This window comes from Notothenia coriiceps, unplaced genomic scaffold (genome assembly GCF_000735185.1).
Source record: "Notothenia coriiceps isolate Sejong01 unplaced genomic scaffold, NC01 NC01_scaffold00029193, whole genome shotgun sequence".
NCBI classification, from domain to species: Eukaryota; Metazoa; Chordata; class Actinopteri; order Perciformes; family Nototheniidae; genus Notothenia; species Notothenia coriiceps.
The window spans coordinates 31,302-57,885 of record NW_011361894.1 but is presented as its reverse complement, the minus strand read 5'-3'; the positions used below and the strand labels follow the sequence as shown (position 1 = coordinate 57,885).

The following is a 26,584-nucleotide window of genomic DNA, read 5'->3' as shown; positions in this document are numbered from 1 at the left end:
ATCAAAATTATCAAAGACAAAAGGTACTTTTTAAATAGATATGTACTGTAAATTACATTGTTGATATATCGTTAAGCAGCTATACAGTTGTAGCTAGTTGTGTTGGAGCTATACTTTTGACAATGTATTTTTGGCCTATACATTTTTTTATAAACTGTAGTATGTTTGTATTTAAAATGTTAAATCTGAAAAGCAGTAAACAGATAAATGTAGTGGAATTAAATAATGCAGTATTTCATTTTGAAATGTATAAGAATTAAGCATAAAACATGCTAACTACTAACACACTATCCACAACTTCCCAGAATTTTGCATTACTGACCAAAGTCCTGCAGAACAAATTACTTTTTCAGCACACATTTAACTTTTTTGGTTTAATGCTGTTTTTTACTTTTATGGGTTTATTCCAAATTTGCTGTGGAAATATTTGTTATGTCTTCATTTGTTGATTGCAGAGGAGATCACTGATCTGACATGATGTCATAGATCAACAGATTTAAATGACACATTAGTGCGCCTTTATTGGTAGAGGTTCCAACAAATTATTGTACTTCTAGAGATACATAAATGATTCAAATACTTATGTGCATTGTCACAAAGGTTATTACAATCCGAGGTTTTTGGAGATATATGTTTTTTGGCAGTATCCTCTGATTCTGTATTAAAAAAAGGAGGGTTGATACATGTAATGACGTAATTGAAAATGATTTTTATTTGATCATTTACACTTAATTGATATAAACATGTCCATGAAACAAAATGGTTTTAAACATTTAAGAAAGTCAGAATTTGATAATAAGCACAGACATAATTTTGGAAACATAAGTTATCACAAACTGACCAAATGGGAACAAGAGTGCTTCCGCTACACAAAACATCCTATATAACAGATTATAGTTAAGTCAGTTTCCATGTCTTAATTTATAGATTTGTCCCTTTTTTTTTTTGCCTTGGACATGCAGTCAAGTCCTCTTCCATGATGTCCTGATTCCTGTCAAATCGCTCTTCCTTCTTCAGGTGAATCTCTCATGTAAAAACCTCCATGGTGACTTGTTCCTGCAGTCCACTGTGCCTCCCTTTGGCCCCTCAGATGTGCATGCTGTGCAGCAGGTGGGAAAAAGGGATCTGTATATTGGTTCTGTATTTAAAAGTATCCACAGAAGGTGTCTTCAAAAGTCAGTCACAAAGCAAATGTCAATAAAAGCCCCTGAAGGCCTGCATGTGCCAAATAAATAAATACAGAGCAAATAAGTTAATTTAAATAGACAAATAAATAGTTGTCATAGGCTACATGCGAAATAATAAATAGAACCAGTCATATGCTTGATAAAGATCAATAGGCCGGATAAATAGCTTCCTGTTATTTGGATTTTGGAGGGAAGAAAAGCCAGATGTGTTCAGCGATTTTGTATTTGAACAAGAATCCTGGTTGTATTTCTCCCGGAGCATCGTGGATTGTATAAATAAGAACTAAATGCAGAAGATCTCTGTGAGTAAAAGAAAAAGCTCTCGTCTCTTCTAAGTGAAGCTCATGGATACTGTGTGCTCCAGTGCTTTGCGGCGCAGCGACGCGATGCTTGTCCCTCTCCAGACCTCACTGTCCGGGGACGTGCACAGCTGAGGCGAGTGGCTCATGTTGGACGGGCCCGACATGGACGCGGGTACCATCCCGGGGAAAGATGGCTGGTAGAGGTGTGATTGAAGGTTGCTATTTGACATTTGGGACAGACCCATGGAGTTGGGTGGCGGCCCTGCACCGAGGCTACACTGAGACAGGGACTGCGCCATGGCCTGCTGGCGGCCCAGAGACGGGGGGAGCTGCAGCTGAGACACGGGCATCCCCGCGGTGGCCCAGCGGCCGTCGTTGGCGTGGAAGGAGCAGAGACTGTCGCCCATCGCCACTGCTGCTGCGTTGAACTGGGACAGGCCGTGGTGCGTCGGCAGCAGAGTCCCCGGAGAACGGAACACGTTGGTGGTCTTCTTGCGCTTCTTCCACTTGGCACGTCGATTCTGAAACCAGACCTGCGGACAGACAGGAGATGAGTTAGGAGGAGAAGAGGTGTAATGGCTTCAGGGGACCCGACAGGTCATGTTATCAGAACTGCGAGTGCACATAAAAAGGTTGTGACATCAGTGTGTTATCATGATGATAATGCGAAGCACCAACAATAAATCTGGAGCAGAAAAACACCGATGAATGTTGTCTTTCTTTACAGGATCTTATCAGCTTTTAAAAATGCGCAATAGATTTGTTCTGATTTGTGCGTAAAAGTCTCCAAATAATAATAAAAAATATATGTATTTTATTATTGTTTAATCTTGATCCGTAACACGTCTAATAAACTGTCAAACATGGTTACATCTTGGTTATAACAGACTTTTATATTGAATGACAAATATTGACACTTTATATATTATAGAACTATTATTTTCCTTCTTTTCATGTCATCTCATTCCAATGTCTATTTTCATTTACAAATTTAGTATATAAAGATATTATTTTCATTGTTTCATTTTGGTGCAAAGTATTGGCAACATTTTAGAAATTAGGGAACTATTTTTCTCATCCTGCCTTAATGATATTCCCATTAATATTTGTATGCGTAATTATCTCGACTTTTTGGGGATGAAGATATTATGATTTTATTTCGACGCCAAATTGCCTACAACATTTTAATAATGTTTACGTCTTCGGGAGGAGCCATTGCAAAGCACACACTCGGATAATAAAGATAATGTTATTGCTGTGACAAACAAACTTCTCCAGGAGTCCTTGAGCTCCTATGGTTTGGTTGTACGCGCAGGCCTCTATGATTAATGTGAAGATTTGCTTGAGAAAGTGGAGGCGCAGTAATAAGAACGGGACAATCTCACTCTCTTCCCCCCGTGTAGCCAGCCGTGAAATCCGGCCTGAAATGCATTACACTTCAAAGGTAAGAAAACGCAATTTCTCATTCCATTTAAAAAAAAAGAAGACAGAGTGCACCCTCAGCGGCATTAAGACGCAGAGAGCAGTGACAGGATCTGCTCCTTTATTCCAGCAGACCAGCACTATCATCATAGCTCATTTCACTAATTCTTATTTTATGGAAATAGGCTATAGAAACTGAATCGACCCTTTCAATAATAATAATGATTATTATAGGGCATTATTTCACATGTGAGCGCCTCAAGTGCATTTGCCATTGGTAGTTAATAAGGCGGTGGCGCTATAATTCCTAATGTGCTGGATATTTTATGAAGTATTTGTGCAGACTAAAGATGGCTGACATTATTGAGACATTCAACGTATAAAAAACACAGGGTTTAGTGAAGCTCTCAGCAGGTTTGTTAAAAGGTTAATGTCAGTTTTATCTGATGGTGATTAAAGGAGTGTAATAAAGATGCAATCATCATTTGGTTATCTGTAGGTTACAACACATGTGGGATAATTCTGAATTAAGGATAATTTAGAGGTCATAACATGTCTGGAAAACAAATGCTGCAATAGGACGTTTGTCTAGTATTAGTTTGCATTTTGAGTCTCAGATCTGATGTGAGAGAGGATGATTTGTTGTTACGGAACTAACGTGTAACGAGCGGATCTCATGGTTGCATGTGAGATACCTGCTGTCATTTGGAGTGTGCAAGGTGCGTGTGGAACAAACACGTGTAGTGTTTGGATTTTAAATCACCAAAAAGTCTCTGCACTTGCTACACACTGTACTTCCTCTTTAGTGACTGCTCACTTAGTTTGTATTATAAATAACATGTATTCAGTTAATGAATAGACAAAATATAATTTTGCTCAGTTGGAATACATTGTCAGAACTTCTTTTAAATAATGTATATATTTGTTAATCATGCGTTAAATTATTATTTAATTGGAAACTGCTGACAATAACCTCTTAGTTTGGGTTTGTCCTTAGCGTATCCTTAATAACGCAGCATATATAAAGCCATCATCAAAACAATTAATAGAGCCATGAAAAAATAAATAGCAACTTTGTATAAGAAATGTTACTTTGATTATTTAGGAGCAACCGTCGATGCTGCATTTCAAATACGCAATCTAATTTGAAAAAATCTACAAATGCTCACCAAGTGAAAAGACAAATATGTTTGAGAAATCCTATTTAGAATTTCTTAAGACACAAAATTAGCAATTGGAAGGCTGCTGTTGTTTTGATTTGGATATGTATTACTGTATCGTGTGTTCATTTTTGAGTTGCAGATGTATTATTTGCATGCTGCTTTTGCTTTATTTCTAAATGTCAAACGGCACCAGTCTCTGTCGTTTGGTCTCCGCATGACTTGTGTCTAGCTTTGGTTCATCTCCCCTCTCCACTCCAAGGCTTCCTACCTGCACTCTGGACTCCGTCAGGCCGATCCTCAGAGCCAGCTCCTCCCGCATGAAGATGTCCGGGTAGTGCGTTTTGGCGAAGCTCCTCTCCAGCTCGTTGAGCTGCGCCGGGGTGAAGCGGGTCCGGTGCCGCTTCTGTTTCTGGCTCTGGCTTTGGCTCTGACTCTGGCTCTGTCCGCCTCCGGACTGGCTGGAGTTGTTGTTGTTCTGCTGCTGTTTGTCTTGCTCTTTGCTGTTGACCTGCACCGTGTTGGATCCCCCGCCGCTGCTGATATCATCACCGGGGAGCATTGTGGACCCTTCCACGCCTTCCGGGCCAGGGCCGAGCTCCCCCGAGTGTCCCGGGTCAGGTCCCCCTCCTCCGCCGAGCCTGCACTTCAGAGCCTCCCTGTGGCCCAGCAGCTCCGCGGCGGCATCCTTCATCCCTGCATAGACAACCACAGCTGGTGAGATTGGTACAGTAAACATTTGGGCTAGGAGAAAAAAGGACATGTTAGGTAAATACAGCACACAAGGCAAAAGATAAATAAGAATGTTTGCTGCAGTATAAAATCTTGCACATGCATTAACATTAGCTGACATTTAAAAACAGAAATTAAAAGAGCAACGAGTGCAGCTCTTTGACAGACACACACAATACAGCATGCACATTACAATCTGCTCCTTAAATACTCTTAATTCAATTCGATCAAACCGATACCTTAGGAAATTGTTAAATCAAATTACGCAGTAATGTAATAATAATAATTACTTTTCCAATGAATTAAGCGAGTTTAGATCACTCCAGTCACATTAAGATAATATAAGAAGCAAATTGACAATTTTCAGAGTTTGATTTAAGATTAAAAGTGCCTCCAGCTTACAGTAGAGTTGAAGACCGGAGTTTGGTGATGATAACTCACCGAGGCGAGCATCCAGGAGGTCGGCATGAGATAGCATTGCGCACCGCTCCAGGGCGAAGTGCTATTCCAAAAAAATCTCTATGACTTTAACCTATTTAAGAAATATATATAGCCTAAATGAAAGCAAATTCGGTTTGTGGTTAAAAGGGAGGTTCGTTGCATTATAATGTAGTTTAGAGAAATGGGGAGGCGCTTAACGACGGAATGAACCCATGAGCTTCTCCAAACGAGGACCAATCAGAGCTGAAGCCTGAGGTATGTCAGCTTTAGCCAGAGACCCCCATCACCCCCTCACCCTCCTCCCCCTTTCTCCCCCATCCTCTCACATCCACAAGTTCATTCCTCCTCATTCCTGTAATTGGCTTTGATTTCTCCTCCAAATTACATCCAATAAAATAACCTGATTTAATATCTGTGAGTGCTTCGACCCGTTCAAGAAATGTTGGATCACCACAATATTTGTTTAATTGTGCATGCTACTGTGTTTTTATAGTGCAAGAATATGAGTTATAATATGAGGAGGAAGCACATGGCTGCATTAACAGATCCCACAGTATGGATAATGTGTTACACCTTGAATATGGAGTATATAAAATGGAGCTGCATTTATTTTAATCTCCCTCTTTTGATGGTATTTTTACGACACTAAATGCCTCTTGGAGATCAAGTGAACCTATTCTAATCTCCTTGATTTCCCAGTCAGCCAAACAACAAACTTTATATAATTCTAACCAGGACTCATTTTCAAGGCCATTAGGCTTTTATGCAATTAGCGCCGAATCTATCGCAAATATCAGATCAGTAAATTAGCGGTAATTTACTAGTATTTAGGCCCGACTGTCAAGCAGGGAGGGACTTGGTATAAATGATGTGTGAGCGAATTAATTCGGCGGAAAGTGGAGGGAGTTCAACATGAGCTGTGAATGAGCCTTTGATAAAAGGGACACAGTTGATACAGCAGAAAGGTTGTGAAGAAGCTGACACCTGAATAGATAGATGTGCAAACACATAATCATGTGTGGAGGAGGCCTTTATTCCTAATCTCTCATAATCTGTCTAAATTAGGGGTTATTTACTCTCCATGAGACATTAACAGTTCTTTAAAAAAGGATCTCCTGAATAAACCACCATTTGACTCAATTAGCTCAGCAGCTCTTTTGTCACACACACCAGTCTGCCAGATATTTAGGGACAAAAAAATCAGACATGCTTGAGACAGATGCCGGGACGTTTTGTGAGGGAGCAGGTTTATTTATTGTGTGCTGAAAAAGTGGCACAAAGGAGGCGTCCGAGCGTGAACCCGAGGGCTTCTTTTCTTCATCCATCCAGGCTTCACTCGCCTCTGCGCATCTTTTATTTCTCTCCAATCTGGTGGCGACATGGGGAGGGATGGAGAGGAGACCTGTGCGGGAGTCTGTTCCGGACGCATCGGGATGTGGAGCAGGTTACCTCTCTGCGCTTCTGTCTGCGTAATTTATCCAAGGAGGAAGAGAATGCAATGCGCAAATGTGTAGCAGGTTTCGTCTCTGCGCTTCTGGCTGAGTCTTCTTCCGTGGATGAAGAGAATAAAAATGCGCAATTGGAGATATTTATCGTCTTCTCCTTATTATTTTAGAAGCTGGACTTTAAGGTAGAATTTAATCGGTTTAAATCTGGGTTTACATTTAAAAAAGGCTTTTATATTCTTCAGGATTCAACCAATATATATCACGCATTTGTCTATTTAACGCAAAATCATCGCTATTTGTTTTATAATTCTGTACAACATGAATGGTGTTTTTCTCAAGGTATTTTCCTCTTTTACAGCTCTCATTGGCGCGCTGAAAGCTATAAGGAGGATTTAAAAAATGCTCACATTGAGGGATGATGGATTGCGTGCTTCATTTTACGACTTTTCAATAGCTCAGTGCTTTTATAGCTGTACAAACACAAGTGAATGACTCCTGTCGTTGCAGCAGGTCATATTTAACCTTAAACAACGAGAGAGATAGAGAGGGGGAGTGGGGGAATCAGGATGTCAGGAAGATATGATACAAAGGGGCAAAATTAAAATAAATGTTATGATATTTTTTACATTTCGTTTAATATGCAAAAGCCTTAAAGATCTTTTTCAAGGGTGAATAACTGATTTTTTTTTTTAAACAAATACGCTTGTGATTGTTGCCTGTAACTATTTAGTTTGATAAGAGTGAATATTTCAATATTTCATGCTTTGTTTAGGAAACGTGTATAATAAAACAACAATTTATCCAATGCATTTGAGACCTTTTTTTTTGTATAAAAAAATATATTTGTTTTTAATGTGACCCAATTTTCTGTTTCATAAAGTACTCTCACTTAATGTCATTCCTATGATGCAATGTATTTAGTTCAGCTCATTCAAAGGCATCTTTTTACTTAATAGTGTCAATAGTGCGTGTGTGTTTGTTTGTGTGCGTGCGTGCGTGCGTGCGTGCGTGCGTGCGTGCGTGTGTGTGTGTGTGTGTGTGTGTGTGTGTGTGTGTGTGTGTGTGTGTGTGTGTGTGTGTGTGGTCTTGGTTTTGCTGAGTTGATAAGGCTGTAATTAGGGTAAACAAGGAGCACACAGTTAGCTACATCTCTCCACTAACATGCTCACATCAATCTTATCCATGGCATAAATAAAAATAGACAAACAAATTCACCCCTGCAGGTTAATGCGGTGCATCTGAGCGGAAAGTAGACATTTTCACGCGTTGTGGAGATGAGGAGTGACTTTTAATGAAAACAGCAAAAACCAACATAAAGTGTGATCCTTGCTGTGTGTGTTAACCCTCTGAGGTTTACCTTCAGATCCATGAGAGTTGTGTTTCTGATGGACTCACAGTGGGGTTGGTGCAGGCGGGGCTCGAACCTGTGACCTCTTGGTTACAGTACAGTCTCTCCAAACCACAAGGCCCGTGTGATTCGTTTCTCCTTTCCTCTCTTTGATCTGCCTTTGCAGTCTGTATTCACTCAATTAGAGATTTCTGAGGAGAAAAACAATCGATCTTCCATCTGCACAAGCCCCAGCCAGTTTAACAAATGAGATTCTTGTTTCATGCAGCTGATTTGGTGACAGTCTGGGGATTAGGAGTAATACGGTTCTGTGTTGAAGAGGAGGAGAGCAGCTGACTTTGATGCTGCAGCTGAAGCTGTTCTGCAGCAGCCGACAAACTTTCACCTGCAAACTTCAGGGAGACTAACATCCTACCGCTTTCACCTCCACATAATGTAGGTTTCTTGACAATATCCCACGCAGTTAAAGCCTATGTTATCAATATATCAATATCAATAAACTTAAACAATAATATATAAAATGCTTTACTATAGTGTTATGAGGCTCAACATTTACAAAATGTACTTAACATAAAGTAAATGTAAGATAATTAGGATACAGTTTGAAAAGTCACCTTACTCCAGCTATAGCCTTTATAACGTATCCAGAAACTAGATTGTTATAGCCTATAAGCACCAATATACCGTTTAGTTTAATTTACTGAACGTAAATGCATAAGGCCATTTTACATGGTTATTATACATTATTTTAATATTTTTCTGCAAAGTAGCCCAATATTTAGCTTTTAATTGTTGTAGAGTAAAAGTGTAAAGTGACATAAAAATGAAGTAATCCCAATACCTCAAAACTGTACTAAAAGTCGTGATTGACAGTACTACTTTGAGGGCTACTTAAGTATTTCATTTCTTTCATAGTTTTATTAGACATAGAAGAAACAGATTTTTTTTTTACTTTACATTAGGCCTGAACACATTCAATCATTATAATCGAACAATATAGATTAATCTGAAATGGGCCATTGTTTATTTGAGTACACATTAAGTAAGACATTTGATGCAAACGTACTTTCACTTAGCCTGAGTTACATTTTAAATATATATTTAATTTAACAGTTACATCCCTGCATGGTGGTATTAGAATACTGTAGTTGATTTATAAAAGAGGCAGCTAACACTTGGGTTATATAAAGGCCAATTATTTAATTTATGCTAATTTTAGAACGCATGTCGGTTTACATGATGATTCACATATAATGCAGTCTTAAAACAAAGCAGACATGTTTGAGAAATAAGTATATATAATGCTCCAAATGAGTAAAGCAGTTTCATGTAATTAGTATTCTGCATTTTAGTTGAGTTTTTAAATACTAAGACCACATTTTTTGCTGTTATTGTTCTAGTCCACTACATCTAAGACAAATATAGTGCTTTTCATAAATCCTTATCAGTTTTATTTAAAAAAAAGTTTCAGATGTAACAATTTAGATTTTGCCCATCTCCCCAAGAGATATATTGAAATGTTCAAGTGCTTACTACAGTAAATGATATAATAACTCCCTGAAAAGAGGTTATTCTATACTGTCTAATCAGGGCTTTTATTTTGATAGTTAATGTGCATTTTGCAGACAATATTTTCATACGTTATAGGCTACTTAACAAAATGCAGGATTTGTAACACCGTATTTATTTATTTCAGTGTGAGATGTGAATGTTTCTCTCCCAGCAGCCCGCGGTGCTCCGGTCACACACACCCAGATGCAGCGCCCCGCCGCCGCATCTCATGCCTCAATTAGCGCCGCTGCCCTCTGCACGGACTCGATTAGGGCCGTGATTTATCCGAAAGAAATATAATTATACCTCCAAATAAAATAATCAGCATTGAAGAGCGATTTCCTTAACGAGATGGAGCGGGGTAGATGTCACGCGGTAGCAGCGCCTCATTAGGGCGGTAATGAGACTTTGGGGTGATCCCGATAATTATCGAAATCTGTAAAATAAGGATCAAGTCAAATGTAACCTTAATTTGTCTGCCAATTGAGTTCATTTATTAGTATGACTATTTAGGAAGGACTCTCTCAGCCCTAATACAAGGTGTCGTTATTTTAAGGCCATGGATAACAGATGTAACTGCAGACAGGCCGCTTTGTCATTCAGAGCAGGAACCAACATTTGTCTTTTCACGGAAGTGCTTCTCTTTATTGTATAGGCATCAAGACACAATCAATTCACCGCTCTTAACAGGATAATACACTGTGCAATTTCATCGATCAATTCTCAATCCATCAGTTTATTAATCGATTAGTAGGTTGAAAGAAAATTACATTCCCAACAATTTTCACAATCAATAAAAAAAGGCCAAACATTCACTGATTTGTTTCTCAGATATGATAATTTCCAGCTGGTCAGTTTATCACTGTAAATCCTCTGTGTTTTGCAAAGAGGTATTTTTCACTTTTTCCTGACCATTTTCAAGCCAAAGGATTAATTAGCAGAATGAAAGATAATAGCTACTTGCAGCTTTGATTAGTATTCAGGGATGCATCATCATCAGAGGTTAGATCTTATGCAGGTTCTGCGGGTTTAAACAACTCACATACATATAAAAGGAATGCAAAATATATCTGTAAAGTATTCAGGTTAACTTCATAAAACGTGATCAGCAAATTGACTACTGCTTTTTACAGTAGTCACCGTCGTAAACTGCTTCAAATCAATCCAGTGAAATAACAAACATATGTGAGTATTCAACGATGTGTCCAGATAGTGAATCATGACGTTAAGGAAAACCCTCTACTTGTGTGGCGTTAGAAATGTTATATCGTGTTCACGTGGGATCAAATGTGGTGGCACGTTAACAGTAGAAATAATTACATCAAGAACAGAGACCCTGAATGGATTCAGCTCTCCTCCACGCTTTCCAAACAGGGCCTGACGAAAGGAATGAACATTTAAAGCAAGTGAATCTCGCAGTGAGCACAGAAACACATCAGAAATCATCCTTCAAGCTCCACTGAGTCCAACATGTTTCGGGCCTCTTTGTACTCCTCTGATTCGCACAAATCCTCCTCTGCTTCCTGGAAAGACACAAACACACACACTTTGGTTTTAATGTCCTTTTAGAACAATACAGCCATCTCCTAAACCCAAAAAGGGAGGAATTACAGCTACTCTCAAACCTTTGTCTGTCTTTATGAAAACACATTTGAAACAAAGTGTCTAGATGTCACGTTGTGGCCGTCATGAAACTTGCAAGATGTCACATTCCCTTCTTTTCATCAAACCAGGATCTATATGTAGCAACTAAGGGTTAGACAGAGGGAGGTATAGTGTCCCTGTCCTTTAAACGAGTGTGTGTGAGTTCCTGTGTTGGTCAGCCAAGTGACAGTGCTGCTAATGAACTGTGATGAGCGTGTGCATATGTGCACGTGTGTCTTAAAGGTAGGTGAAGAGGACATGTTGCTAATTCTGGGTTAGCTCCCTCTCTCGTGTGAGGAGCTCTGTCAGCAGCTGCCTGTTGCTCTGCATTAATTGAGATGACCCCGACACATGCATGCTTATGTTTGCTTCTCACCAAATCAACTAAACCCTGCAGGGAGTAGACAGTGTGGTTGAAAGGGTAAACCAAAGTAGCATTTAATTGGTGTAACATGGGATAATTGACTATATTCTAAAGATTACTTTAAATAAAGCATTTTTACAGAAGTAGTTTCTATTTGATTGAACTTTCAAATATCTCCTGTTGAGATGTACGTTACCACACCAGTAGCTACTTTTGTTGCATGATATATTGTCCAAGAAGAAATTGCGGAAATGTAATTTCAAGACGATTAATGGCACTGATAAAAGGATGATATAATAGCAATAAATCAAATGAACTGTGGCTTTATGAACTCAAATGTAGCATTTATGTGCAAAGACCATATGCATAAGTAATTGTCAGTAATAGCATGCTGTTTATTCTGGCATCTTGTTGGTACGATTTCTATGCAAACACAACAGGAAATATCTAGGTTTAGAGCAGTGTGTAAATGATACCAAATATCTTTGTGATTGGGGTAATTACTTATTTGAACAAATTGCTTTGAAAAGTGTTGAAGCATTGGAATTCAAACCTCTTGCAGTAATTAGTTTATAGTTTTTCCACCAATTGAACTGCTTTTGAACCAATTGGGGGCATTGAACAACTTTTTCTGTGGTTTCATATTTAGTACTGCAGGCATTTGTAAGCCAGCTGTGAAGATTAGAACAATATAGTCAGACTTATTTTGAGCTACTTTAACTCAGTTTGACTTTCACAGGCTATGACAAATGACATTGCGTATCCAACACCAAACAGCAGTCAGAAAAGGTTAACGACGACATCAGAAACTTTAACATTACTCTTTCTTTGCATTGGTGTCTAATAATGAAATTGATTGCCATGTTAGCAATCACAAATGTTCAATCTAATAGCGTCTGTCAGCTTGTTCTTAGTTATTATACCACCTACTGACCAACATATTCGTTTATTTGTGCTTACTTTCCTGCCGTTCATTATTTTGTCACGTTTAATAACACATTTCTCCTACTTTAGATCAGCTATGTGAAGTTACTCTCAGATATAGAATCGGAACAAAAAATGATTATAAGGTACACTGCTTGAGGGAGGATTTCATTTAGTGTGAAACACAAGCTGAGGCTTAATAATAAATAGTACCTCACAAATACAATTTCACCATGTAGTTTCAACAAGGTTACAAATTAGTTCCAGTAACAGCAACAGAATAAATAGATTGAGAGTTTCATCATTATTGTTTTGTCCTGTTGTGAAATGGAAAACGTTTTTTAACACTTACTATTAACTGCTGCAGATCTGCGTGTGCTACGGTCAGGCGCCGGCGGCAGTCTGGGACCATCATCCTGGCCTCCTGCAACACCTCCACCTGAAACGCAGAGACACTCATCACCATCTTTATTCATGGGTTACCCCCTCCACTGCTCCGGTTATCATTCCTCACATCATGGAACAAGTATTTTCCAAGTAAAGGACATTTATTCAAACAGCCAGAAACCGGCATATTCACTCCCTTGTTCCCGACCGTCCCCTGCAGGGCCCACTCTGCCGCGGTGAACATCTCCAAACAAGGCGGCGGTATGAAATATGTTATTGAGTTATCGATCGGGCAGGGAGTTGGGCAGCGGGGGAGAGCACCTCGATCTGACTGCACACCTGGATAAATGAAGAAACCCTGGGCCTAGGAGCTGTGATCAGGCGTAAAGAGGTATTACTACGCCTGGAGGGAAACTGTGTTACAGGCTGGGGAACTTTCACAGCCGCTGATAATGTGGAATTCCCCCGGCTGGCACCCTAAAGAGCAGTGAAGAGTTGGCCAACGCTGTCAGACACACTCACTCATGACAGATGCTTCCTCACCTAGCCCACTGTCGAGCTGCAGAGTCAAAACATGGAGGCAACTACACACATGTACATTACACGGCTTTGCACACTAACAGGCAGGCAGATGAACTCATACACAGACTATGCTGAGAGACGGCAGACAACTAGTCGAGCTGTTTGTCGTCTACATGTGACAAGGTGAGCCAGACAAAGCAGAGGAATGCAGAAACAGAGAAAAGTCACGGTGCCCTCCCGCTGCAGTGGAATGATCCCATCAGCGCTGGATGAAGATGACACTTACAGCGTATTGATTCTATTAAAATCAAAACCTCTAATCCATCCTGCCTCAGACCTCTCATCTCCAACCATAATCCATCTGGCCTCCCAATCTCCCCGTTTAACACCGGCCAAGCCCGCTGCTCAGCCCCAGCCACCGCGCTATGAATGAACAAACAAAACAAAAACACACACAGAATTTTAATGTTACCAGTAAACATGATCAGGAGCGCTGCCTGCTCTGCAGTTCCTCCTGCCTGGAACATGAAGTGACGAGGACACTGTGGAGCTTTGATTGTGAACCGTGTCCGCATATGTTGGTATTGCATTGATTCAGTGTTTTATGGGTTATTTATTGACAAGTAGGGCTGCAAGATATAACATTTCTGCCTAGTGATTGCGATGTGTGCATGTAAAAGTCACATTGCGGAGGGTGCAATGTCAGGTCAGGATATCCTCAAACAAGTCATTCCGGCAACTTTTTTGCTGAAAACTCACCCATGAGAATGTTCATGGGTATTTTACAAAAGAAGCCACTGAAGTTGTCGGCCAAAACCTGAAAATGAGCGAGCAAATACAAAAACAGGATGATGTTGACCAAAAACAAAACCCCTTTGGCGAGATCTCACAAAACCCCGTTGCAGTTTGTTGACGGTCCCTAAGCACTCCTCTCTCCTCAAGCTGCAGATTGTGACCAATCCTTGAAGTTTAGCTCGGATGACGGCGCGTATCGAACTGTTCTGATAAAAACGACTGTAGCTCGTTGTCTAACTGCTATGATTGTAAAGTCATGTTGTTTGTATTTTTACAACGTTATGTTCTTGAGTTATTGATCCGCGAAATTCGAATCTGTCAATAACTCAGCTTAGAGTATGCATTGCGACGTGCATGTCCCGTCGCTCTGAGTGTTCTCTTGAGGTGTCTTTCACTTGTGTGAAACCCGTGCCTATTGCCAAGCACTAATGTTATATCTTTATATTTAAGGCCAAGCTCAAAGTAAAATCGATGAACCGCTCCATTGTTGTGGTTTCTGTGTTGCCGAATCTCGCAATACATTTTTTTCCCTTCTTCATGTCTCCTAGGGGGCTCCGTACTTTTTGGAGATATGCCTAAAGTGTTGTGTAAAAGCAAAACAAAAGATCTTGGCTTCAGAGACACCCCCCTACGATGAGCATTTTCATAAACAGTGTGAAGCACACTGCCTATTCAAAAGAAAAGTCGGACCGCCTTTAGCTTTGAGGACAGCACGCAGTCGCCGTGGCATCATTTCGATAAGCTGCAGCAAAGTCACAAAATGTATTTCTGTCCAGAGTTGCGTTCATTTCTGCAAAGATCTTGTATTTCTGATGAGTCGCAACGCGGGGCAAAGTCTTCTCCAGGACATCCCAAAGATTCTCAATGGGGCTGAGGTCTGGACTCTGTGGGGGCCAATCCATGTGTGGAAGGATGTCTCCTGCTCCCTGAACCCCTCATTCACAATGTGAGCGCCTTGAATCCTGGCACTGTCATCTTGGAATATGTCCGTGCCATCAGGGAAGAAACACTCCATTGATGGAAAGACCTGTTCATTCAGTACATTCAGGTAATCAGCTGACCTCATTCTTTGGGAGCATAACGTTGCTGAACCTTGATGCAGGCAAATCATTTGACCCTTCTGAAAGTGATTAACATCCTCTCCAAGACCACAGGATATGTCTTCCGACATGGTCGTTTAAGAAATGAGAAGCTAAGCACCACATCAGCTAGGGTTAAATAACCTGTTGCCAGCTGAAACACATTAATCAGTTGCTAACTTTGTTTTTGGACGGGCAGTTTATCTACGCCAATATAATCCTTAAATGTCCATCAAACAGTTGTTGATATGTTTCTGTCTGCACCAAAGTGATAAACAGATTAACCAACAGAGACATAGCAATCCCTGATGCCATGATGGCTTTAAATACTTTAGAAAAATAATTAAGAAGAGTGAAGTGTAAAAAGTCTTAGAAAAAGATACAGTGTGTGTTTAGGATGACAGCGACTTGTGCTGCATACACATTTTCAAACCCTATCCAATGCACAGGGAAATGAATGAGAGAAGGGTAGGGACACTGAATTACCAGCATGTGTCAGTAATTATCAAAACTCCTCTAAAGTAACATGATATAATTACATATGCATCAGGCAAATTACAAAATCACTTATGATTCTCCTCTCAAAACCTAATCCTTCATTACCACAGTGGACTGACCTCATTACATGAATGAGGGGCAACTCAGATCAGAAATCTCTAACTATGGGAGAGCAAAACCTCTCCACTTACTCACTATAGAGAGACTGCTGATGGTAATGTTTTAAATGAAGACACATATGGTCCAAACATACCTGTTTCCTGAGGACATATTCACACCCTCCCTCTGTTTTCATGCGCTCCACCTTCTCCTCCTGCTGCTTCATCTCCTTTTCGTAGGAAATCTCCTCCTTCGCCAGCCTGCAGACACCGAGGGCAGGAAGAGAGGAGAAGACAGCTCACAGTTAGAGTCAGTGACAGAGTGTTGTTTCATCAGAGAGGAAACATAAATGCACAGACTCCCAGACAGATAATATAGGCCGAAGCATGAAGAAGGCGTGTTGGGATGGTCATCTGTCTCAGACGGGGCCATCTGTCTTCATTCTGTCCCACGGATCTCTGACTGAGGGGACAGTGAGATCATCTCCCGCAGGACGGGAAGACACACACCTCAATAACACCATCCCTCCTGCTCTCTGATACACATGGTACGGTGGTGGAGAGCAGCCGTACAGTAGGCTTTGAAATGAAACCTTACATTTTCAAATAAAGAAACTTGGAATAGGTTGCACAGAAAATCCACAGGAAAATAATCGCTGACTATTTTGATAATTGATTGGTAGTTATACAGGTTTTTCATAAAAATGAAGGAAAAATATGTTTGTAGCCTCAAATGTGGATATTTCAAACGTCTTAACTGTGACTCTTCTTATTTCAGTGTGAATTAGACTTGCAGTAATCCTACTCTAAAGTTGACCATAGAGAAAATCTTGAAACTGAATTAAAATGTTAATTTGTTAGGGAGCAACTAATCAATTATTCAGCCTGATGACATGTTATATCCAAATATCATTAGATCATATGAATGGGTTATTTAGTTACCGTCTTAACTAACTGTCTCTGCTTATGCCAGCCTGAATCTGACTTGCAGATCCTTTACAGTTGTCCCATTGAGAAAATGTTGAATTATATGGTTCACTTTCTGGGGATCAACCAATCAGTTGTTCAGTCTAATCTGATCTATAATCTAATGAATATTTTTATATCTGCATGTCATTGATTCCTATAACAAAAATGAGCATGATGAAGTACAATAGGACAATTCTGAATTATTATTATTACGCGGACAACTCTGTGCTTTGCTAATTTCACATTCATTCAGAGCGTCAGAGAAATGTAAATTGACATAGTCCCTTGTATGCTGTTCAATTCCATTATTTTATTTCCATTCATAATCTAATTCCATTTTCTCTCTTCCACAATATTCAAAGTGAGACTCTGCAGTGACACGGTAGACATTAAAACAATTTCAATACTGATAACATTGACTTTTCTTTATAATCACTACTTTAAAAGCACTTTGAATTGCCTTGTGTTGAAAGGTGCTGTATAAATAAACTCGTCTTGCCTTAAACCAAACTGAATTGTGATTGTATCTGTAAATTATGAGGTATTTTCAAGTCTTAAGAAATATCAAGCATCAACTTGTATATATTGTATCCCAACATTGTTTCCCGTACTGAATAAACATGCAGCAGCCACATAAATAAAAATACTTTTGGTGTTCTTGGAAACTTTCTGATGTCTTGTAGCTCACACTTTGTCCTTTCTGACTTCTTGTATCTACTTCTATTGCCTCCACAACACAGACACCCACACACTACTAGTCCTTTTTAGAGATGAATTGATCATCAATTTAGTCCCTAATTTGGAGCAAGTCAGGTGGTAAATGGGCCTCTTTTCCTTAATTGTTAGTGAAAATTGGCTTGAGTACATTGATACATTTAGATTATTTATCAATTACGGGCCAAATGGAACTAAATCTATTAAACAGATTCCGGCACTGATTGGCATAATGGAGTTTGAAAATTTCACTATTGATAATGATTCCCAGCTAATAGTCTTTTTCCGGCTGCGTATGCTTGTCGGGAATGACAACACAAATTTAATTTTTCATAAAATCAGCTGCGTGTGCGTAAGTGAGTGATCCTTCATTAATCAGTTACATTACTGGAGACCCTTCCCTCCGTGTTGCACCGCTCCTTGCTTAGCCAAGGAAGCCAACAGCACTCTGTCATATTTTACATCAATTACCACTCATTCTAATACGGTTCCATCAAGAAGCTTTTAAACAGGCACCATATGCAATCGCAGCCTCCTGCCTTCCCCTCTCATGCTAGATGCAGAGTGAGTGATGTCCCCTGTTTAGACCTATGGTTTAGACTCAAAGGAGGAGGCAACGCGAGGGGAAAGATGGAGGAAGGAAGGCTGGAATAATTTGAATAAAACTGAAGGACAGTCTAATAACAAAATGTCCATTCCTCCCCTTCCAGTCCTGATGTTAATTTCTTATTTCTCCTAGACTTGGAGCGCTGTGTGAATGAGGGTCGTGGCTGGTTTTAAATAGACCTGCCACCTCAGGCTTAATGGAAAAGGCAGCTCTGTGGAAAATAGAAAAAAAGGGAATTAGAGCCAGCCGACACACACATTCGGCCGCCTCCTCTAGCACTGTATTTTTGAGCCACGATGTAGTCTGTGCTGGGACCGGAATGACAAAGGCAAATTACTGTTGTCATTTTATTAAGGGTATCCGCCTCGCTAGGGCAGAAAAGGCACTGACTGGAATGTGCAGGAGCCACTGGAAATAGGCCTGGCTAAAAGAGCAGGCAGGTTTCCTCTAAACTCCAATATATATAAAAAGAGAGGAGGGAGGGTACAAGGGGAGAGGAGAAGGGAAGGAGAGACAGAGGAGAAAGACACAGAAAGCAATGAGTCTGTGCGTTTTAACCAAACTGCTTGATTAAGGGAACATGTCAAGATTTTGGAGAGGGTGTAAGATGTCATATTTAGAGAGTCAAACAGTATTTTCAATGAACAACACTTTTCCACTATGGGAAATCCAGCCAGCATCATCAGCGCCTCAGTGAGCCTGTTAGTCATCTGACCCTCATCAAAACACAATCAATAGCACATTACACTATCACCACTGACAGGAGGGAATTAGAGATGTGATGGACGAGAGACACTCCCAGTCCATCACACAGACTACCACACCGACGCATTACCCCACCACACCTCATTATATCTATTCCATAGTCCAGCATGGTGAATCTGGACACATTGCACACACTCAGCTCAGAATGGATGCCAACTCTATTAATAGGCTTAGGCTGTCTTAAACTGGACGATGAGTTTTAGAAGTCTTACATTGCAAAGCTTATGTTTTGTCCCGGATGTCATGTACAAAACAAAACAGATGCATTATGCTACAGATTTGAAATTACAATTCATTATTATTTTATGCCGAAACAGGCCATTATGTCAGAGATACAAAATTAAGACAGCTAATCCTAAGGCTACATCCATCATCTGCTAGAGCATGATGCAAACAGGGAAGAAGAGAGTGAAAGGAGAAAGAGTGAGAGATAAACAGGTTCAAATAGTGAACACAAGGCTTAGGCAATGCAAGTATTCTGGTCGTAGTGTTTGACTCGTGGCAAATCTTTTGATATAGAGAATAATATATCAATGTTCATTGAACTATTGTGATAAAATAATGGTCATTTATATCAACTAAGAGTGCCATGAATACACTGATTTCAATATCTCAAAAGTGAATATTTGCAGTCTTTCTAGTCTGCTGCATTACCACCTCCACTAACAAACTCCTAGAGAAACCCCATCTACAAGTATCTTTGCCATCTTTTACAATTGCTTTTTTTTTATTACACCAGTTTATCAAATAAAGAAATTCAGACTTGTATAACAGTGGCATTGGCAGTATTGTTGAGTAAAATAAATGATCAGCATACTCATCCTTGTTTGCATTTCCTTTTGAATCTACATCAGGATATTGAGAGAAACATGTAAGATCACATTACTTTATTTTGTTAAGATCATTATGCCAAGAGGATCAAACTCTACTGGTATCTTGACATTGAGAAAATAGTGTTCACATCTCAGCGACTAAGTCTACAAACTGGGTTAATTATTTTCACAGTGAACTTTCAAGTTGGAGAAGTTGTCAGGGTCTCTGCAAAGAGTTCTCAACGCCTGTCTTAATCTGAACATGCAGCTAAAAGCCAGGACTGGAGATACATTGAGCATCACAGGCGGACAGAGTGCTCCTATAGGACAAGAGAGATGAGAGATTTTTTAAATGGAACATGCTTTTATTGCAAACTCCACATTTCCTGTTTCTGCCTTTTACAGTAAACACCTTGTAACAGGGACACATCATGGCATGCTTTTATTGAGAAGAAGGCACAGTCACCTATAAAGTGTAAAGAATTTGGTCTTGTGCTAAATGTGCATACCTTTTTTTTTAACCATTACTTTTCAATGGATTAGTTTCATTAATCAAATCACTTTCCATTTCTCACTACACAAATAATAGTTCAAGCTTGCTATATGTATAAGTAGAGTCTACTGTAGATGCCAGGTAAGCATATTCTGAAGAAAAGGGACTGTACATAGTTTAAGGTGTGTTTGTGATGCCCCTGTGGGTTCACCTGGAGAGGGTGTGGCTGTGGTGCATCCAGCCGCCTTGATTGCAGTAACTCAGGTGCCCTGCAGCTATTTACAGCCTCTCTGCTCTTCTCTTTCTTCCCTCTGCTTTTCCCTACAGGCCCCCGGTTTTGTTGAGTATATGGCGCTGTTGTTACTTTAGTTGCTTTTCTTTGTGCACCTCAACACCCTCACACATACATGTCCATGCAACCCTCACCCTGCATTTACACTACTGATACCACTGACGTCCACACCTCATGCTTTTACTTATTGTTGCACTTAATGAATTTGAATTGTTTGGTTGAATAAACATCTTTTACTAACCGTTGATATGGTGTGTCTCCTCTTTGTTGTGGCCTTTTGAGCCAGGTCATAACAGTGTTTCTTGAAATAAATCAATAATTTCCCATGCTTCCTGGAGATGTTTTAAATCCAAATGTCACTCAATGGCATCGCAGAGCATCTGGACAAGTATCAATAAATAGAAACAAGGTAAACAACTAAACTGTCGTTAAAGGCAGTTAAGTTGTAGCCGTCTTTTGATTTATGGCAATTTAAAAAATGTGTAATTAATCTTGCAATACATGTTGATACAGTATGTTAACAAAGCTGATAGTTTGATCAAGGAATATGAGTAACAAGTTAACCACCCAGTTTAAGACTAATAGTGTGGAAAGTAAAATCCCATCAAACATCATTAACTTAGAAATCATTATGATGTGCATAGTCACAGTAAACGTGTAGGCCCAATATAAATGTGATGTCCCAAGTCCATCCTAACCGTAGCAGTAAAGGTGAAGTGTCCTCTGACTGTGCAGGTATTTACCACATCTCCGAAAAGCTGAGAATGGGTTGAGAAAAGTGTTGCATTATGGAGATATAAAACAAAAAAACACGGCTAAAAATGCTTGGTTTAAAACAGCAGTTTCATCTTATGTTAGCCAATGTACGCAGTTGTTTGTGGGAACAATTGTAGCTAGCTTTGTTCCAATATATATCCATTTATGCGAATAAAACATCATAATACAAACGTTTAGGTCCTTGGTTTTGAGAGACATCTACCATTAGCATAAATGAAGTTTGAGAAACAAAGCTGCAGCGTCACCTCACTGACGAGCGAAATACAAGACATGTTTTTAGTATGTGAAAGCTAACAGCTAACAACATTGGACCAACGTTAGCTACCACTGCAAGTCACACCCAACACATCATTATGTATAGTAACCTACACAGTAGGCTTGTATTATGCACCAGACGGGTAAGGGGGAGTGTACCGCAATAACACAAAATAACTGTGTACCGACCATAGGCCGCGCCGAAGCACCGTGATAAAGTTAGAACCTAACAAACAAATCGTCTTGCAATCGTCTAGGCTAAGCTAGTTAGCTCCTTACATTTAGCTAAACGTGGCTATTCTATGCAGTTGGCTTGAATGAGAAAGTTATTCTTATATGTTATATATGAAAGCAAATCTTACCTCTTAACGATGCCAGTTTTAATCTTGATTTGCCTTATTCTTGGGTCTGCCATGGCTGTAGATATTTCTCAGTTGTAACGTTTGAAACGTGCTGTGAACGGTGTGCCGGTTGGAAGTCAGGGATGAGAAGCTGCGCACAGATAAATCTATAGAGGCGGATGATTATCGAGTGAATGGATCATAATAACAGATACAGGAAAGTAAACACTTAAGGAATGAGCTTTGGTTAAGCTACATTATTGCACTACAGTTAAATAAAAAAACTGATGATAAAACAAGTAAACAATGAATATAATAAATGTACTGACATAAAACAGCTAAAGTAGAACTCAATTTAAGATAAGATAAGATATTTTGGAAATGTTTGTGTTACAGCAGCATAAAAAGACATGGCATTGTACAATAAAAATTCAAGACAAGAAATAAACAAGAAAGTATAAAATATACATGTTGAATATTAAGAAGAGAGCACTGGCCACAACAGACTGGAAGAAGATCAGCATCTTTTTTTAGGAAAAAATACAATTGGAGTATAATGACCACTCATAACTATTCATGCACAATTTCATTATAGTCTTTTATATATTGTTTTTTTTAAACCTTCATTCAGTCAGGAGAGTCTGATAATGTCCTTTTGAATCTCTTTTTCAAGGGAAACCTATAGCCAAGACAAACAGCAGTTTAAAACCCACAAAAAAGAATACAAAATAGAAAAATCAACAGTTAGTGCTAGTCGAGGGCCGGACTGGTTCAATGTTTATTGCAGAACTTATTGAAATGAACTTATTGCACATATTAAACCTGGAACTAACAAAGCTTAAATTGTTGCCTATAAAAACAACATGAAACATTAAATAATCAGTTGCATTCATTTCTTATGGCTCTATCTGCAGCTTTTCCAGAGTTATTTCTTATGATTACATTTTTCCACAGGCCAACAACAGCTTCAAAAAAACAATTTCCCTCAAAGAAAAAACTAAACATGCCCTGTTGTTGTGAGAGAAAAAGTGCAGAAGGAAACATCCATGTAAACTCAGTGTGCTGCTCTGTGATGCTAGTTCAAGCCAGACACTTGGCATCTTGGGTGCAAGTTCATCAATGTTTGGGGTCAGGCTCTGAGCTGAGGAAACCCTCAGGATTGAGTGAAGGTGTGCGTGCAATATACCGGCGGGCCAGATCTAATAGTAATTAGAAATTATCCTGCGGGCCGAAATTAAATCCACCAAGGGCCTGATTTGGCCCCCTGGCCTTGAGTTTGACACGTGTGATATAGAGGGTTTATAATTAGGTTATTACTTAGGTTGTAAACACTTTATTAATCATTAAGAACTATTTATAAACCANAGCAATCTGGAGAGAATTTTCTGCCCTTTGCCCCCGACTGAGGACCTGAGAGCGGAGAGGACGAGACCCAGAGGAGGAGGTTATTACTGGGGGAGACCACTGGTCTCCCCCAGTAATAACCTCCTCCTCTGGGTCTCGTCCTCTCCGCTCTCAGGTCCTCAGTCGGGGGCAAAGGGCAGAAAATTCTCTCCAGATTGCTTTTGAAGTCCGAAAATGTATCCTCGACAGTTCCTCTCTTCTCATTTTATCTCTTTTTTTATCCGGTCATCCTGTCTGTTGATTTTGGGAACAGGTAGTGTGGATGCTCGAGGGGTCAAAGGGCAAGTGGAGGTGGAAGCCCCAGGACAGATGTTTTTTTAAGATTCCTCGAGAGGAGATGGAGCTACAGGAAATGATTCCTCACACAGATAGAGATGAACTTGGTGTGTTTGGCTACCTTTTTAAGATGAGGCCTTCAGGTGAACCGAAGCATTTCTGTCACGTATGAGTCTACAACTCAAACTGTCATCTTATGTTTTCCAGATGTGCCTCAGCGGGCGATGACGGCCTGGTTTTGGTGTGGAATGTTGAGGTGATAAGCTGCAAGTTGATTATTTCAGTGCATTGTGAAAATGAACACAGTGGCACTAATGTTTTTTCTTTCTCTTCTTCCTGACTGTTAGACCGGAGAGAGACTCCAGGAGCTGAGGGGCCACTCCCAGCAGATAACAGCCATGACCACCTTCACCTGTGATGATGGACACACGACACACACCTCGCTCCTCACAGCGTCCTCTGACCGGAGTCTCAGCGTATCCTCAAAGCACACAATACTTTTAAATACATACTAAAATCATTCAGAATGTATTCTTGTGTTTTATAATTCAAACTTTATTTTCCTTAACCTGATTGGTCAGCTGTGGGACCCGGACACAGGCAACAGGGTTCAGACCATTTCAGATCTTCAGTCCTCTGTAAAGGTAATTGATAAGCCCCTTATAGACATGAGCCTTGTTATGTTAATGTTATGACCATTTAGCAGTTGGGTGTCATCCCTGAAGAAGGCATGTTTTAAAGTAAAAGCCACATAGAGATATCATTGAGTTTGATGGCGCTCTATTTACCCAACGACTAGAGATAATGCTATTAATGTTACATTTGAGTAAGGAACTACTCCTATTCTCCTTTTCTTATCGCTATAGTGTGTATTTCTGCTTTGTGCACTTCACTGTTCCATGTTACAGCTTTTTCTTTATTAACCATTACTTTCTAACAAGAATATGTCGAGAAGATTTTTCAGTAGTTTTTTAAGGAAACGTCCATATTTTCTAATGGCCAGTAAGCTCCATACATACTGATATAAAACATAATGGCCCAATCCCAAACCACGCCCTACACACTACCCCTCCGTTTGCACTGTTCCAAACAAACGAGTGTGGAGGGGGAGTGGGCTATCAAGCCCTCAAACAGCGAGTCTGCAGCGGTGCTGACTTGAGACCGGTCTCTACCTGACCGGAGTCACGCTGTGTGTGTCCGTCGGGAAACAAGCTGTTAACAAGTAGTTCCAGCAAACATCCACTGATAAACTGCGATGTTAACAACCTCATGATAACCTCATATGTTTTAACTTAGGATCATACCTGTGGTTAGTCTAGAAAAAGGTAAATGTGTGCTTTTTATTATAAAGTTGTGTATATTTACAGACTGTTGCAAAAACTAAGAAGCTTATAAAAATCAGGTGTAAAACCAAAAGAGCTTTACAAAAAAGTAACACAATTAAATATGTTTGGAGTTTTATTTGAGTTACGAATTTACATTTTTTGTCAAAGAGATGCTGATTTGAAACCGTTGTTACATACAGTTACGGCATGTCCTGTTTCTGCCGGAGAGAGGGGAGTTTGTCCCAAAGCTTGCCGCTATATTTATACCCTTAACCCTTAATGGAGGGAACTTCATTCAGCTGCGAGTGTGGCTACAGACGGAGTTCACTCCGTCACGGAGGGGTAGGGTCGAGGGGGTGATTTGGGATTGGGCCTAAAACAGTCTTTCTGCGCCACTTGATGACGTAGTATACTTGAAATAGTTGCTCTGCAGCATGTGTACTCGCGATTGAGGCCCAATCTCAAACCACTCCCTCGACCTTACTCCTCCGTGACGGAGTGAACTCCGTCTGTAGCCACACTCGCAGCTCAACGAGCCTCCCTCCTGTCAGATGGAGGGAGTAAATACAGTGGCAAGCTTTGGGACGGACTCCCCTCTCTCCGGCAGAAACAGGAAATGCCGTAACTGTATGTAACAACGGTTTCAAATCAGCATCTCTTCGAAAAAAAATCCAAATTAATAACTCAAATAAAACTTCAAACATATTTCATTGCGTTACTTTTTTGCAAAGCTCTTTTAGTTTTAAACCTGATGTTTATNTAGTTCCAGCAAACATCCACTGATAAACTGCGATGTTAACAACCTCATGATAACCTCATATGTTTTAACTTAGGATCATACCTGTGGTTAGTCTAGAAAAAGGTAAATGTGTGCATTTTATTATGAAGTTGTGTATATTTACAGACTTGAAAAACTAAGAAGCTTATAAAAATCAGGTGTAAAACCAAAAGAGCTTTACAAAAAAAGCAACACAATGAAATATGTTTGGAGTTTTATTTGAGTTATTAATTTACATTTTTTGTCAAAGAGATGCTGATTTGAAACCGTTGTTACATACAGTTACGGCATTTGTCCTGTTTCTGCCGGAGAGAGGGGAGGCCGTCCCAAAGCTTGCTGCTGTATTTACTCCCTCCATCTGACAGGAGGGAGCCTCGTTGAGCTGCGAGTGTCACTCCACAGAGTGTGTAGGGGTAGGGTGTAGGCAATAATGTTTGTTTTGGCAAGAAAGGTAAAATACCAATTAAAACGTTTGACACTTTTTTTCTTCTGACAGTTATGATTCAAGATAGAAATGTATATTGCATCCCCTTGATCACACATTAAGGTTAATCACAGCATCTAAAGGCTCATTGTATTTTAATTATTTTCTTTGCTGATATTTTGTTTGTGTGTGCATTGATGTGTGCACGTCAAAATGAAAATAAATAACACACGTGCTGATCCTTGTGTCCCTCAGTGTCTGCTGGTGCTGGAGCGGCTGTGTGTGTTTGTCTCGGGCGGGGGGGAGCTGTGTGTGTGGAACAAAGACTTCCAGCTGCAGTGTCACCGACCCAACCACAGCGACACCGGTGAGGAGGAACAAAGGAAGAATAACTGTCACAATAACCCTCCCATGTGGTGATTGTTGCAGCAACAACGCCCCCCCCCCCCC

At 40.0% G+C, this 26,584-nt stretch overlaps 3 protein-coding genes across 5 annotated transcripts in view; 1 reads left to right on the top strand and 2 right to left on the bottom strand.

The window, feature by feature from the left end:
* Positions 1 to 703: 703 nt before the first annotated feature.
* On the bottom strand, positions 704 to 5,362 carry otpa (orthopedia homeobox a). Of its 3 annotated transcripts, none has more exons than XM_010786453.1 (3): positions 5,206 to 5,362; positions 4,343 to 4,767; positions 704 to 2,022 (listed from the first exon to the last, which is right to left on the bottom strand). In XM_010786453.1, the coding sequence occupies exons 1-3, from the start codon at positions 5,279 to 5,281 to the stop codon at positions 1,519 to 1,521; spliced, it is 1,005 nt and encodes a 334-aa protein (XP_010784755.1). In that variant the 5' UTR covers positions 5,282 to 5,362; the 3' UTR covers positions 704 to 1,518. The 3 variants fall into 3 exon arrangements, with proteins under 3 accessions (XP_010784755.1, XP_010784754.1, XP_010784756.1); XM_010786452.1 differs by having other exon boundaries at positions 4,343 to 4,815; positions 5,245 to 5,362; XM_010786454.1 differs by having other exon boundaries at positions 5,245 to 5,362.
* Positions 5,363 to 10,214: 4,852 nt separating this feature from the next.
* tbca (tubulin cofactor a) lies at positions 10,215 to 22,090 on the bottom strand. The gene is made up of 4 exons (XM_010786451.1): positions 21,949 to 22,090; positions 16,058 to 16,163; positions 12,876 to 12,962; positions 10,215 to 11,114 (listed from the first exon to the last, which is right to left on the bottom strand). Exons 1-4 carry the CDS (start codon positions 21,999 to 22,001, stop codon positions 11,034 to 11,036), a joined length of 327 nt encoding a protein of 108 aa, XP_010784753.1. The 5' UTR covers positions 22,002 to 22,090; the 3' UTR covers positions 10,215 to 11,033.
* Positions 22,091 to 23,593: 1,503 nt separating this feature from the next.
* Positions 23,594 to 26,584, top strand: part of LOC104958689 (WD repeat-containing protein 41-like) — a 6,610-nt gene continuing 3,619 nt past the window's right edge. The window contains exons 1-6 of the mRNA XM_010786458.1: positions 23,594 to 23,612; positions 23,738 to 23,750; positions 23,815 to 23,863; positions 23,955 to 24,083; positions 24,189 to 24,251; positions 26,390 to 26,501. Coding sequence (XP_010784760.1) covers positions 23,594 to 23,612; positions 23,738 to 23,750; positions 23,815 to 23,863; positions 23,955 to 24,083; positions 24,189 to 24,251; positions 26,390 to 26,501 — 385 coding nt within the window. The remainder of the gene's footprint in view (positions 23,613 to 23,737; positions 23,751 to 23,814; positions 23,864 to 23,954; positions 24,084 to 24,188; positions 24,252 to 26,389; positions 26,502 to 26,584) is intronic.

Coding starts and splice junctions, on each gene's coding strand:
- otpa (XM_010786452.1), bottom strand. CDS start 5,281: ATGCTATCTCATGCCGACCTCCTGGATGCTCGCCTCG. Junction 4,816..5,244: donor CCTCCTGGATGCTCGCCTCG/GTGAGTTATCAT, acceptor TTTTTCTCCTAG/CCCAAATGTTTACTGTACCA. Junction 2,023..4,342: donor TGACGGAGTCCAGAGTGCAG/GTAGGAAGCCTT, acceptor GTCTGTCCGCAG/GTCTGGTTTCAGAATCGACG.
- tbca (XM_010786451.1), bottom strand. CDS start 22,001: ATGGCAGACCCAAGAATAAGGCAAATCAAGATTAAAACTGGCATCGTT. Junction 12,963..16,057: donor AATATGTCCTCAGGAAACAG/GTATGTTTGGAC, acceptor TCTGCGTTTCAG/GTGGAGGTGTTGCAGGAGGC. Junction 11,115..12,875: donor CAGATCTGCAGCAGTTAATA/GTAAGTGTTAAA, acceptor GTGTCTTTCCAG/GAAGCAGAGGAGGATTTGTG.